The sequence below is a fragment of the Lissotriton vulgaris genome, chromosome 1_1, assembly GCF_964263255.1.
Source record: "Lissotriton vulgaris chromosome 1_1, aLisVul1.2, whole genome shotgun sequence".
Taxonomy (NCBI): domain Eukaryota; kingdom Metazoa; phylum Chordata; class Amphibia; order Caudata; family Salamandridae; genus Lissotriton; species Lissotriton vulgaris.
Window position 1 is genome coordinate 1,026,613,998 of NC_141685.1, and position 12,918 is coordinate 1,026,626,915.

The following is a 12,918-nucleotide window of genomic DNA, read 5'->3' on the forward strand; positions in this document are numbered from 1 at the left end:
CTACAAAAGTGTTCTGTATTATTGTGAAATTATTTCCTGTGTTTGTTGTACCATATTAGTATGTTATGTGTTGAGTGGTGGCATTTTTGGTTATTTGTTTGCGTGGTGATTGTGTATTATGTTGCGTTATTATTTGTGTTTTTTATCTGTCTAGTTACGCAGCGTTGAGGGTTTGGATGGTGTTTTATTATGCTTTGTAATTTTGTTATATACTTGTCTTTAATTTTTTTCTGTCATTTTATCAGTGGCCATTTTTGTTATGCTGCCGGTTTGTGCTATTTGATTGTGCTGCATAGGTATATTAGTGTGTTATTGTGCTTGTGCACTGAAGTATTTTCTTAATATGTTGTTCTATAGTATTCTACTGAGTTGTTATTTTTTCTGTATTATGTTGGAGTTCAATGCTGCCTTGTTAATATGCCAACCTACATTGACGTTTAGTTGCTGTATTGGAGTTGTGTTTTTGTAATGTGTTTTATTGGTGCAACGTGTTGGTAAGCTCTATTGTCCTTGTGTTATTTACCCTTTTTTTCATTCTTGTGTTATTGTGTATTGTTTTTGTGAGATTGTGACATTGCTTTATAATACTGCTGCCTCGAGCACAATTTTAGAATATGATAGTAAATGGTTGTGGGCTAGGGGTACGGGCGGACCGGAATAACAGGCGTGGAGGCCGAATGTAATGCGCTATTGCAGCTGTTTTTATTGTTCTCAAGCAGGGTAAACCAGAGGGGTTGGAAGGAGGTGAGGCTGGATGGCTGGAAGTTCGTTCTCGTCCGTACAGGTGAGTAGGGCTTCGGATTGACTTCGGGTCTTAAGGCTGGGATCCGGTGTCGCCTCGGAGGTGAAAAGAGAGAAGAGGGCAATTAGTCCTTGACTGCTTATGGACCCACTGAGTACTGTCACCATCCACCGGGTTGTGAGGGGGCCAAAGAGAACGTGAGGATGAGGGGGAAAGGGAGGGTTGAAGGATCGAAGCAGACGAGAGGGGGGGGGGAGGAAGAGCGTGCAGCGGTGAGGGAGAAGTGCAAGGGCTATAGTACAACGGGCTAAGTGGAGTGAAATCTTACGTATATACAGTGCAGCAGTGTATAGTCTGTGAGGGGATCTATATACAGCTAATATACAAGTATTTACAGGGAGACACGGAGAAAAAGGTAACGGTGTTCTCATGTGCCCCGCCGCAACTCTCCAGTGAGTTGCAGCCGCTCTCCAGCAACCTCCGGAGGACTCCACCAATCTTCGGTCCAGATGTCCTCCTCCTCTTCGCTTCCGCTCTTGCTCTTTCTGCTCTCCATCCCAGGTTCTCCGCACGCTGTCTCCTGCCATGAGTCCGCCGCATTGAACGCTCTCCTCTCTTCGTCGTCTGCTTTTCTGTATGTCGAGCTGATGATGGGGGCGGGACTTCCGGGGTCACAGGAGTTCACTTCCGGGTCGTTGCGGGACGCTGCTGGTTGCTCTGTTTCCCGCCTAGGAAAAAAGAGGAGGAGTCCTGGTAGTCAGGGACGCAGGAGAGTCAGTTGTCATGGAATCCCTGCTCGAGATCCGCGCTGCCGGGTTGCGCGGTGCTCCCCTTCTACATCCCCCTTTCCCTAGCTATCTTTCTTGTGGGGGAGGTAGGTGGGGGATAACGAGAAAGATAGTCCGCATTGCCCTGATCCGCCCCTTTTCGGTGCAAGGTTTTGAATATGTAGGGTTGCAGGGATAGGAACCACTGTAGCACTCGGTCGTTGTGGCACCGGTTTCGTGCCATCCACTCCAATGGAGCGTGATCTGTGTACAGAATAAACTCACGCCCCTCCAGGTAATATCGAAGGCTTTCTACTGCCCATTTAATGGCTAGGGCCTCCTTTTCCACTACAGCATAATTTGACTCCTGAGGGAAGAGTTTCCTGCTGAGGTAGAGAATGGGCCTCTCCACCCCGGTCTGGTCTCTCTGGGATAGAACGGCTCCCAATCCCTGGTCTGAGGCATCAGTTTGTAGGATGAAGGGTTGTGAGTAGTCGGGGCTAATCAGGACTGGCTCAGAAACCAGAGATTGCTTGAGTTCGTGAAAGGCTTTCAACATTTGGGGAGTAGGGTGTTGTAGCATGGACTCTGTTCGTGTGCTTTTCTTCAGTAAGTCAGTTAGGGGGACTGCGGTTTGGGAAAAGCCGGGGATAAACCTCCTGTAGTACCCTAACAGCCCGAGGAAAGCACGGAGGTCTTTCTTGGTCTGTGGGAAGGGGATGGCCTCTATGGCCTTTATTTTGTTGTCTTGCGGTCTGATAACTCCCTCCCCAAGTAGATATCCTAGATATTTTACGGATTTGGCAGCGAGAGTGGTTTTGGTGGGATTGATAGTAAACCCGTGTTTTCCCAGAGATGTGACCACTTGTTTCAAATGGGACAGGTGCTCTTGCCAGTTGTTACTATAAATGACGATTTCGTCCAAGTACGCTCCTGCGTATTGGGCATGTGGTTATAGTACAATGTTCATGGCCCTCTGGAACGTCGCCGGAGCGCCGTGGAGCCCGAAGGGCATGACTCGGAATTGGAATAAGCCATCTGGCCTGGAGAACGCGGTTTTCTTCTTGTCTTCCTTTTTCAGGGGCATCTGCCAGTAGCCTTTGCAGAGATCCAAAGTGCTAATATATCTGGCTTTGCCTATATTTTCTATCATCTCATCCACCCTTGGTAAAGGATAGGTATCGAAACTGGAGACTTTATTAACCTCTCGTAAGTCTATACAAAATCTTGTGGAGCCATCGGGTTTGGGAACTAGGACTATGGGCAAGTTTCAGCTACTGACAGACGGTTCTATTATGCCCATTTGTAACATCTGCTTGGTCTCTTCCCTGATTACGTTTCTGCGTGCTTCAGGGACTCGGTAGGGCAGTTGCCTCACGGTTTTTCCCGGTTCAGTGTGGATGGCATGCTCAATGACTGTGGTGTGTCCTGGTAGGGAGGAAAAGACCGCTTGTATTGGTGCTAGTGTGTGTCGGAGTTCGTATTTGTTGATTTCGGGTAGATCAGGGTCCAGACCACACTCAAACTGCAGGCTTTCCCGACACCGTACACTGGCTAGTACCGGCTGGGGTCCTTCCCACTTCTTCAGGAGATTTACGTGGTATATTTGTGTCTGATTGCGTTTGTGGTCCAATTCAACTTCGTATGTGACTGGAGTCACCTGTCTTACTATTGGGTATGGGCATTGCCACTGGCCTAGTAGCTTGTGGTCGGAGGAGGGAATGAGGAGTAGTACTAGGTCTCCGGGAACAAGGACCTCATTTTGGCACCCCGGTCGTACTGGCGTTTTTGAGCTGCCTGAGCGGTCATCAGGTTTTGTCTTACTATTTCTCTGATTTGACCTAAGTGGGTTTTAAGGTTGGCAACAGATTCAGGTAGAGGTCGGGTGCGATCTGGCTCGGCCTCCCAGGCTTCCCGGGCCATATCCACTAGGGTCTTGGGTGGCCTCCCATACAAGAGTTCATAGGGGGAGTATCCAGTACTGCTCTGGACTTTGCATCTTATTGCAAAAAGGGCTAAGGGCAGCATTTCCTCCCAGCGACGGCTCTCTAGTCCTAACCGTTTCTTTAGGGTAGTTTTTAGGGTGGCGTTATACCGTTCACCAGCCCGTCAGTCTGGGGGTGGTAGGCGGAGGTCCTTATTTGTTTGATGCCAAGCTGGGAACAAACCTGGCGCATAAGGGAGGAGACAAATGGGGTGCCTTGGTCTGTCAATATCTCCCGGGGAAAACCCACCCGGGTAAAGATAGAGACTAGAGCTTTAGCGATGTTCTGGGTGGTAGGGTGGCGTAAGGGAACAGCCTCAGGGAGACGGGTGGCATAGTCCACGAGGACAAGAGCATATCTACACCCGCTCTTTGAGGGTAACATGGGTCCTATGAGGTCCATCCCTACCCTACTGAAAATGACGTCGATGAGAGGGAGGGGTTGGAGGGGTACCTTTTGGGGGTCGATATCGACTGTTCTTCTGACATACCAGCATTCACGGCAGTATTGACTCACTTGTTTGTATACTACAGGCCAGTAGAATTTTTCCAGAATGGGTTGTCCTGTTTTATCGTCTCCGAAATGTCCCCCTAACATATGGCTATGGGCCAGGAATAGTACTTTGTCGCGAAAGGGACCGGGAACGAGGAGCTGAGAGTTTTGTTGGGGTCCACCTTTCCTGTACAACAGCCCATTCTTTTTGAAAAAATAAGGACATACTTGTAGTTGGTCTTCGTTTTCCAAGGCATGTCCCCAAGCATCCTGTAACACCGGGTCTTCTTGTTGTGCAGCCCGGTATTCTCGATCGGATTCCCAAGGATGATTGTCCACTTGAACGGGATAGGCTGTGGCGTAGGTCCTTTTCTCTTTCCTCTTTTGGCCTCTAGATTTCGGGACTTTGGTTGTTGGTTCTAGGGGGGGAGCGTTTTGAAAAAAGGGAGTTTCGGTCCTCCACCTTTTTAATGAGTCTGTAGCGTCATGCAGCAGATGAGGAAGACCGCTGTAGTCGCTTCCCAGGATCACTTGTTCCGGTAGGTTTGGCACCAGCCCCACCGTATGGGGGCTTCCTTCGTCCGAGGTGTGTTGGACCTTGACCCTGGTGGTGGGATACCTCTTTGTATCGCCGTGTACGCATTGGATGTCCACTATGCCGGTCACTGGCCCGATAGGTGTGGGCATCTCCTGGGGTCGTAGAACGCTTTGCCTGCAGCCGGAATCTGTGAGGGCCATCATGGGGTGGCCATCTATTTTCATGGGGCACCGGAAAGGAGGAGGGCTAGCCTCTGTGGTAAGGCAAACATAGTTCCTGGCAAGCCCGACCTCCATGGGTTCTTCCTTCTGTGGGCAAAAACGGGCAATATGTCCATGTCCTCCGCAGTGATAGCATTGGGGTCCTGGAGGGCTTGGTCGGGGCATCACCGGGAAGGGAAACCAGGGAACAGGGTCCGGTTTTCGGGGAAGGGCGGGCCTTTGGGCCCGAGGGTGGTTTCCATGGGGTATACGGGGAGGGTGCTCAGCTTTTTTTCTGGGATTCCTGAGCTCGGCTGTAAGCACTTTCAATTTCCACAGCACTGTCTAGCGTCAAGCGGGCATGTTGTCGCACCCATTTCTGGGTAGCGGGATGAAGAGAGGTCAGGAATTGCTCCAAATAAATTTTGGACAGTATCTCTTCCTTTGAGGCCGTGGCAGGCTTCAACCAACGGTTGGCCAGATCCTGGATGCGAAAGGACAAGGCCCGGGGTGTCTCTTGGGGTCCTTCACGGGCTTGCCGCAGGCGAACTCTATATGTCTCTTCTTCGATCCCTAAGCGTTCTAGGATGCAGGTCTTTATATCCTGGTAAGGTGTTTGGCCCTGTATGTTCGCCTGTTGGTAGGCCGCCTGTAGTTCCCCCGTCAGCAGGGGCCCCAAGTAGTGACCCCAGCGGTCGGTCGGCCACGAAGCGGCCTGTGCCAGGTGTTCAAAGTTCGTAAAGAAGAAATCCAGGTCCTCTCCCGGAACGTACTTCTGTAGGACCACAGAGGGTAGGGAGGCGGCTGGTCGTTGTTGTCCCATGATGTCGGCTAGCCTCCCAAGAGCCAGATCCTGCGCGGTTCCCTGATCCTTCAGGACGGGGGAAGCTGGCCAGGATCCTCTTCGGCTGTCTTAAGGAAGCGTTCCATCATCTTCCCTAGCAGCTCTTGGCTTTCTGCTAGCTGCTTAACCGCGGCCTCCATGCTTCCGGTTGATCCCACTTCTGACACCAAGTGTGGGCTAGGGGTACGGGCGGACCGGAATAACAGGCGTGGAGGCCGAATGTAATGCGCTATTGCAGCTGTTTTTATTGTTCTCAAGCAGGGTAAACAAGAGGGGTTGGAAGGAGGTGAGGCTGGATGGCTGGAAGTTCGTTCTCGTCCGTACAGGTGAGTAGGACTTCTGATCTTAAGGCCGGGATCCGGTGACGCCTCGGAGGTGAAAAGAGAGAGAAGAGGGCAAATAGTCCTTGACTGCTTATGGACCGTCGGAGTACTGTCACCATCCATCGGGTTGTGAGGGTCCATCGGGTTGTGAGGGGGCCAAAGAGAACGTGAGGATGAGGGGGAAAGGGAGGGTTCAAGGATCGAAGCAGACGAGAGGGGGGGGGGAAGAGCGTGCAGCGGTGAGGAAGAAATGCAAGGGCTATAGTACAACAGGGTAAGTGGAGTGAAAACTTACGTATATACAGTGCAGCAGTGTATAGTCTGTGAGGGGATCTATATACAGCTAATATACAAGTATTTACACGGAGACACGGAGAAAAAGGTAACAGTGTACTCATGTGCCCCGCCGCAACTCGCCAGTGAGTTGCGGCCGCTCTCAGCAACCTCCGGAGGACTCCACCAATCTTCGGTCCAGATGTCCTCCTCCTCGTCGCTTCCTCTCTTGCTCTTTACGCTCTCCGTCCCAGCTTCTCCGCACGCTGTCTCCTGCCACGAGTCCGCCGCATTGAACGCTCTCCTCTCTTCGTCGTCGGCTTTTCTGTATGTCGGGCTGATGATGGGGGCGGGACTTCCGGGGTCACAGGAGTTCATTTCCGGGTTGTTGCGTGACGCTGCTGGTTGCTCTGTTTCCTGCATAGGAAAAAAGAGAGGAGGAGTCCTGGTCGTCGGGGACGCAGGAGAGTCAGTTGTCATGAATCTCTGCTAGAGGTCCGCGCTGCCGGGTTGCGCGGCGCTCCCCTTCTACAATGGTATGATTTGCTGGTCACAGGTTTGCATTTTAACCCCTTCCATGCTCATGACGAGCTCAGCTCGTCATGAGGTAGCCTGGAGCTGTGCTCATGACGAGCGGAGCTCGTCATGAACAATGGGAAGGAGGGGGCCTGCAGCACAGGAGGGGAATTAACTTAGCAGCCATAGTGTTAACAATAAGCATATCTTAAAAGATTGATAACGTTTGGTGGAGAGACCCTTGTGTTACTTCCAAATTACAGTTTTAATATGAAATTTCAATGGGTTATTAACCTGTTGCTCATCCACATGTCTTTGAGGTTGCTCAGAAATCTGTTTCAATTTTTGCAAGTATTCACTTAACCTTTAATTCTTCTATGTTGATAGTTGCTATCAAAATGAATAATACATATTTTATCACTCCAATTATCAAGTGCCAACTTAACAAAACAGTTTGTGCTTGTTGTGTAAATTATCATTAACCTAATCGCACATAATGAGGCCTTCATGTGCATGTTACAGATTCCGTTGCATTATTTTCCTTGGCTATCACCTTTTGGTGACGTCATTGTTTTGCTAGTAACCATATGCGTTTTCCTCAGTCTTCCTTTGCACGTCTTTATTTTGTAAAATATTTTTATTTTTGGGGTTTCTTTTGATTACCCTCTGAGATGACACTGGAGTCATTCTTGTTTTCCCTATATCACTTCAAAACGAGGTGCGACACAATCTAGATGGGTTCCCTCACATACCTGCTCATTAGCGTACTACAGTCCACACAAAAAGATTGGCCTAGCTTTTGGAACAGGGTGTCCTACTGTCTTTATGTGACTGGGCAAGTCTCCGTTTATATGGGGCCCCTTGCCTCTGTGCAGGGAGCTGGTAAATGTGTATAGGCGGTATTACTGCACCTACAGCTGCGATTTCCCCTTTGAACTAAATACATTCCGCTAATGGGGATCCACGAGGAGGAACACAGGATGAGGCTACACCATGGCAGCCCTTGATGCCTTTGTAAATCTGACATGGATGCTCATCCTCTAGATAAACTCGGAAGGAATACAGGTCTACATGAGGTGACTAGAACATCTAAAACCACTGGTCATTGAAAACTGAGCAATTCAAGAGCCTGGAGCTGGGGAACATCTGTTGCTGTATGCCAAGTGATTACAACAAACAGGGGCAGCCCTTTAACCCAAACCTGGGGCTAATAAACAATATAAATGAGGAACCTGAAACAATTGTGACTTTAAATTATTCATTTAAAGAATGTCACCCAAACGTCTTAACATAATACAGTACCCTTGAAAAATTATCAACATTTTTTTCCCATTTATGGGAAATTCAAATATACAGTAATACACGTACTTTGGAATGCACTGACGAGAGGAGTGGAGTTTGACCACAGTAATTTAAATTATATATACGGATTGGATCCTGGAACCATCACGCAACTTAAGACTTTGGGAGTCCTCGAGCCACGTTAAACCTCTTGGTTTCGTTAGAATTATACTTTGAATGAATCGCAGTGCAGGATTTACACTTACTTGACGTTTGGGATTGAATTAGGTCTGCTTGAACGATTGATGGTTGCTCTCTATATGTTCTGTCCGGATGATGACCTGACAAATGAATATGGTTGAAATGTTGTGGACGCCTTCCTTGGCAAAAAATAAGAGGAAGCATGAAGTGCTTTTTGTTTTTGTGATACTACAAACCTGTTATTGAACATAATTTTTTTTTTTGCCATTATTTTTGTTTACATCTTAGTTTGTCTTTTGTCATTGATATGTTTGTACCTTATGAGCACCTTATGTATTATATATTTGAATTTCCCATTAATGAAAAATCATTGTTTAATAATTGTTCAAGGGTACTGTATTTTATTACTTTTGGGTGGGATTCTTTAAATGAATCATTTGAAATCACAATTGCTTTTCCTTTAAATTAGGAACCTGAAACATTGTAGCATTCATAGTGTATACCAAGCAGCATCATTCTTGCTCTTATCTTTCTGGTTCACACTGCTAAATGGTGCCAATCCTCCCTTACTGGTATGGGAGAGCACAGGAACCAAGCAGAGAAACTGGAATTAAAATCTCCCCCCCCCCCCAGTGCATACTGTCTGCTATCTCATCCCTGCTTGCCACACAGCTCCCAATAACTGGTCTGAGTGGCCATTTCACTGATCTTCCCAGGCCGATGCACTGCACCCACCAACACCATTTATAAAGACTTTTTTTAATGTTCACTCCTTTCATCCCCTTCTACCATTCCCTTTTGCTGTTAGTGTTTTTCCTGATAACTGTATAATTCGGCCTCTGTCACAGCCTCGCTCTCTTCCTTCTCATCGACAGAGCCCACTGGTGTCCGAGGTGTACCAGAACTTCTCCTCGTGGTGTTCGCAGGTCGTGCGACTCTACTCTGGCAAGAAGTCTGTCGAGCTGGAGTGGACTGTGGGACCCATCCCGATTGGGTGAGTAATCTGCAGGCAGCAGGGATTATTGGGACATGGAAGGCTAAAGGGGTAGCAAAATGTTTGTGTAAACGCAAGCATTTTACTGCTTGGCATGTCGAGGCCCTGGTCGGATGTGTACAACAAAACTACTCCTAAAATGATTGGTGTCAGAAAAACAACTGAAAATAGTTTAATGTTTTGGTTTCTGACTGACTGGGAAGGATGCCAAACTTGTGGTTGTCTCCTCCCCTCTCCTGACTTTATCATATATAAACAGCAGCTTTTTGTAGTTCGCTGTCCCCACTCTTCTATACCAAGTTCACAGTTCAAAGCAGAGAGATTAGATGTTTGACAGGAGGCAATACTACTAGAATGTTAACAGAATTCACCCACCAGAGTAGTTTTCTGAGATGAAAAGGAACGAGGCTTGAGCATGAAGCGGCTTGGTTTCGGAATTGCTGGAGATTACGTTGTCCAGTAACGTCCAATCACCCTCCTCCAATTCAACTGACCGATTATTCAGAGAAGTGATCATCCACCAATCCTCTCATCCTGGAATCGGAGATGATTTGAGGTGTACTACCCAGTACGGGCACTGGCATATGTCACCACAAAACCAGCACAGTGTTTGATTGAGTTGCTGGATCTATTTCTTCCCTGCTTTAAGCAAGCAACAATGGACATAGCTTGAGAGCTAGTTTGTCGCTGGCTTTAATTATGTGTGTTCTGGTTTGGATATCTCTAGGGATATGGATGTGTTTCAAATAGAATAACAATGCTCCAATCTGAAACCGTGTGAGCAGCAGGTGAGTAGCTGTAGTTTCAGTTTTGGCCACTCAACCCACCGAGTCATCCTCTAGATGTGTCTAATGCTTATTTGCCACAATGTAATTGGCACACTTGCACTTTATTTATCCGCAAACATGCAGCATGCTGAAATATAAGCATTCTAAACATGCATGTTTGGCATTGAACACCAGCTGCAGCACTGAAGTGCACTCCTGATCAGTCAGCTATGTACATGTGGTCAGGCAAAATGTGGCCACTCGCATTGAAGATACCCTGTGGATACCGTGGGTTGGTATGTTATGGTGAGCAGGAGCAGAAAGGGAACGGCACCTGAACAGACCAATAGATAAAAGGGCTGTCTTGTATGTATATATACATGTATGTTTAGAAATTTGTTTTTATCTAGAGGCTGGTGAGACAGACCAGTAGTTTTACGGCCTGGCTTACGGGCAACTTTAGCTGTGAAGCTTGTTTTACTGCTTCATTTATGGTACCGTTTACAAATCTGGCATACTCTGGCAAACTAGTGGCTCAAAGTATAATGTGTCAATTGTTATCCAGAACCCTTTGCAGTGAAACGGCTGTAGGAACACTAAGTTCGGAACTTTTTAGAGGCTGCGACTGTGTGGTTAAGTATATTTATTTATTATTACAATTTATAGAGCGCAAACAAATGCCCGTGGGCGTCTTGGCGCTGTGAGCTCAGTTAATGTCTCAGAGGAAAGAAGATGGAGAAACCTGTCAGTAGAAGCAAGGAGCAGATGAGTTACTGGTCGAACAACCATGTCTTCAGCAGTTTCCTGAATTGGAGAAGAGATTGACTTGATCTAATCATTAACGGAAGAGAGTTCCAAAGTCTGGCTGCTGTAACCGTGAAACGTCTGTCTCCCCAGGTGACCGTTCTCGTGCGCAGTTGAAGCAGTGTCAAAGATCTTAGTTGTCTAGTTGGATGGTAGGCAATGAGCTGCTCTTTAAGAAACTCCGGCACTTGTTTGTGAAACGCTTTGAAAGTCAGGCAAAGAGTTTTAAATTTAATCCGATTTTTGACCGTCAGTTAATGGTAGTTCCTAATTATTTGCCTAATCCATTTAAATTTGGGGGTCCTGGAAAGCAGTCTTGCCGCCCCATTCTGAATTGTTTGTAATTTGGCAACCACCCGGGCTTGGGCATTGGCAAATAGGCGTTACAATACTCCAGTGAGGAGAGCACCAATGAGCTCACCACAGTTTTTCCAGCACTGTCTGGAAGGAAGGGGATTATTTTTCTGATAAGCCTAAGTTTGTGGAATGAAGAGGACATTGTTTGGTTTGCATGGGTGACAAAATTAAGCTTTTCATCAAAGATGACACCCAAGTTCCTGACCGTTTGGACGGGATTTGGTAAAGCTCCTAATGATGGAGGCCACCAGACTGACGACCATAATGGGGAAATTTTCCCCAAAATGACCACTTCCTCAGAATTGAGCCTGAGGCAATTGCTGGTCATCCAATCTTTGATCGCTAACATGCCTTCTTGGAAGCGTGCAGCTACCTCTATTCCATCGTTGTTGATGGCGAGCACCAGCTGGGTGTCGTCAGCGTAGGAGGTAAGGCTTATCCGGTAGGTTTTAATAACTCTTGCTAAGTCCGACACATAGATGTTAAAGAGTGTCGGACTTAGGGATGAGCCTTGGGGGACCCCACAGGGTAAAGCCAGTGCGGCCGACTTAAATGTTCCTAACGTTACAGCTTGTGTTCTACCTGATAAAAAGGACGCAAGCCGGTCCTTTGCTCTGGATTGAATGCCCAGATTTCCGACACGGTCTATCAGAATGGAATGATAGACCGTGTCGAAAGCCGCAGATAATCCAGCAGTATGAGCACTGCTGTCCCCCCCCTGGTCTCTGATGACTCTAATGTCATCAGTGGCTTTGATAAAAGCCGTCTCTGTGCCATGAAGTTTGCGAAACCCAAACTGTGAGTCATCTAACAGGTTGTTTTGTTCGATGGATTCGGACAGTTGACCGTTCATTGCCCTCTCAACCACCTTGGCTAGAAACAGCAGGCTGGCTATTGGTCTATAGTTCTTCAGCACGTCTTTATCCAGACAAGGTTTTTTGAGAAGCGGTTTTAAAAGGGTGTTCTTCAACATGTCCGGATAGATCCCTGATTTGAACATCATATTACAAACTTGGGTAATGACTTCGCTTATTGAATCCATTACAGGAGGAAAGACTTTGGGCGGACAAGGATCCAGCGCCGACCCTGTTTTTATGAGTTTCATAATGTCAGTTATTTGTTCCTCCTCCATTTCTTTAAATTGAGTTAGTGAACAATCAAGGGGTGTAAAGTTAGTTATGGGAGTAACTGACTTGTCCTTAGCAGAGAACTCTGACTAGATGTCTTGTACTTTAGCAAAAAATAAATTGGCCAAGGAGTCGCAAAAGGCCTGGGAGGGCGAGGTGACCATATCTGAAGATTTCCCAGCCAGTTTTTTCACTACATCATACAGTTGTTTACTGGAGTTCTTTGCATTGTCAATTTGTTCGACTAAAAAGAACTTCTTTTTCGCCATCCGTAATCATCTTTTTGTAGCTGACCAATGTCTCCTTATATCGCTGTTTACTGTCCAGGTCATAAGACCTACGCCAGTGTCGTTCGTGCTTCCTGCAAACTTGCTTTTGTTTTCTTAGATCTTCCGTGAACCAGGGTGCAGAAGGCACGGTCCTATTTCTTGATATAGTCTTGGATGGCACCAGTAAGTCCATTGCACTACCTATCCAAGCTGAGAATTGTTTCGCAGCTATGTTTGCGTCTGCGGAGATAATTGGGCGGGTACTGGCCAATAGCGCTCTCAATGCTACATTGTCTATATCCTTCCAGACTTTGAAAGGCTCTTGATTTAAGGGAACCTGCCTGGTAATGGGAACGTCAGTGATGGAGACGTCACAAAAGATAGCATGATGATCGGACCATGTAAGGGGGAGGATGTCTTGTATAGTTCTCATTTAAG

General features: G+C 47.2%; 1 protein-coding gene across 1 annotated transcript in view; it reads left to right on the top strand.

Annotated features, from left to right (window-relative positions):
• MAN2B1 (mannosidase alpha class 2B member 1) overlaps positions 1–12,918 on the top strand; it is a 278,792-nt gene that overhangs the window by 77,165 nt on the left and 188,709 nt on the right. The window contains exon 17 of the mRNA XM_086961819.1: positions 9,038–9,156. Within this exon, the coding sequence (XP_086817945.1) occupies positions 9,038–9,156 (119 nt within the window). The remainder of the gene's footprint in view (positions 1–9,037; positions 9,157–12,918) is intronic.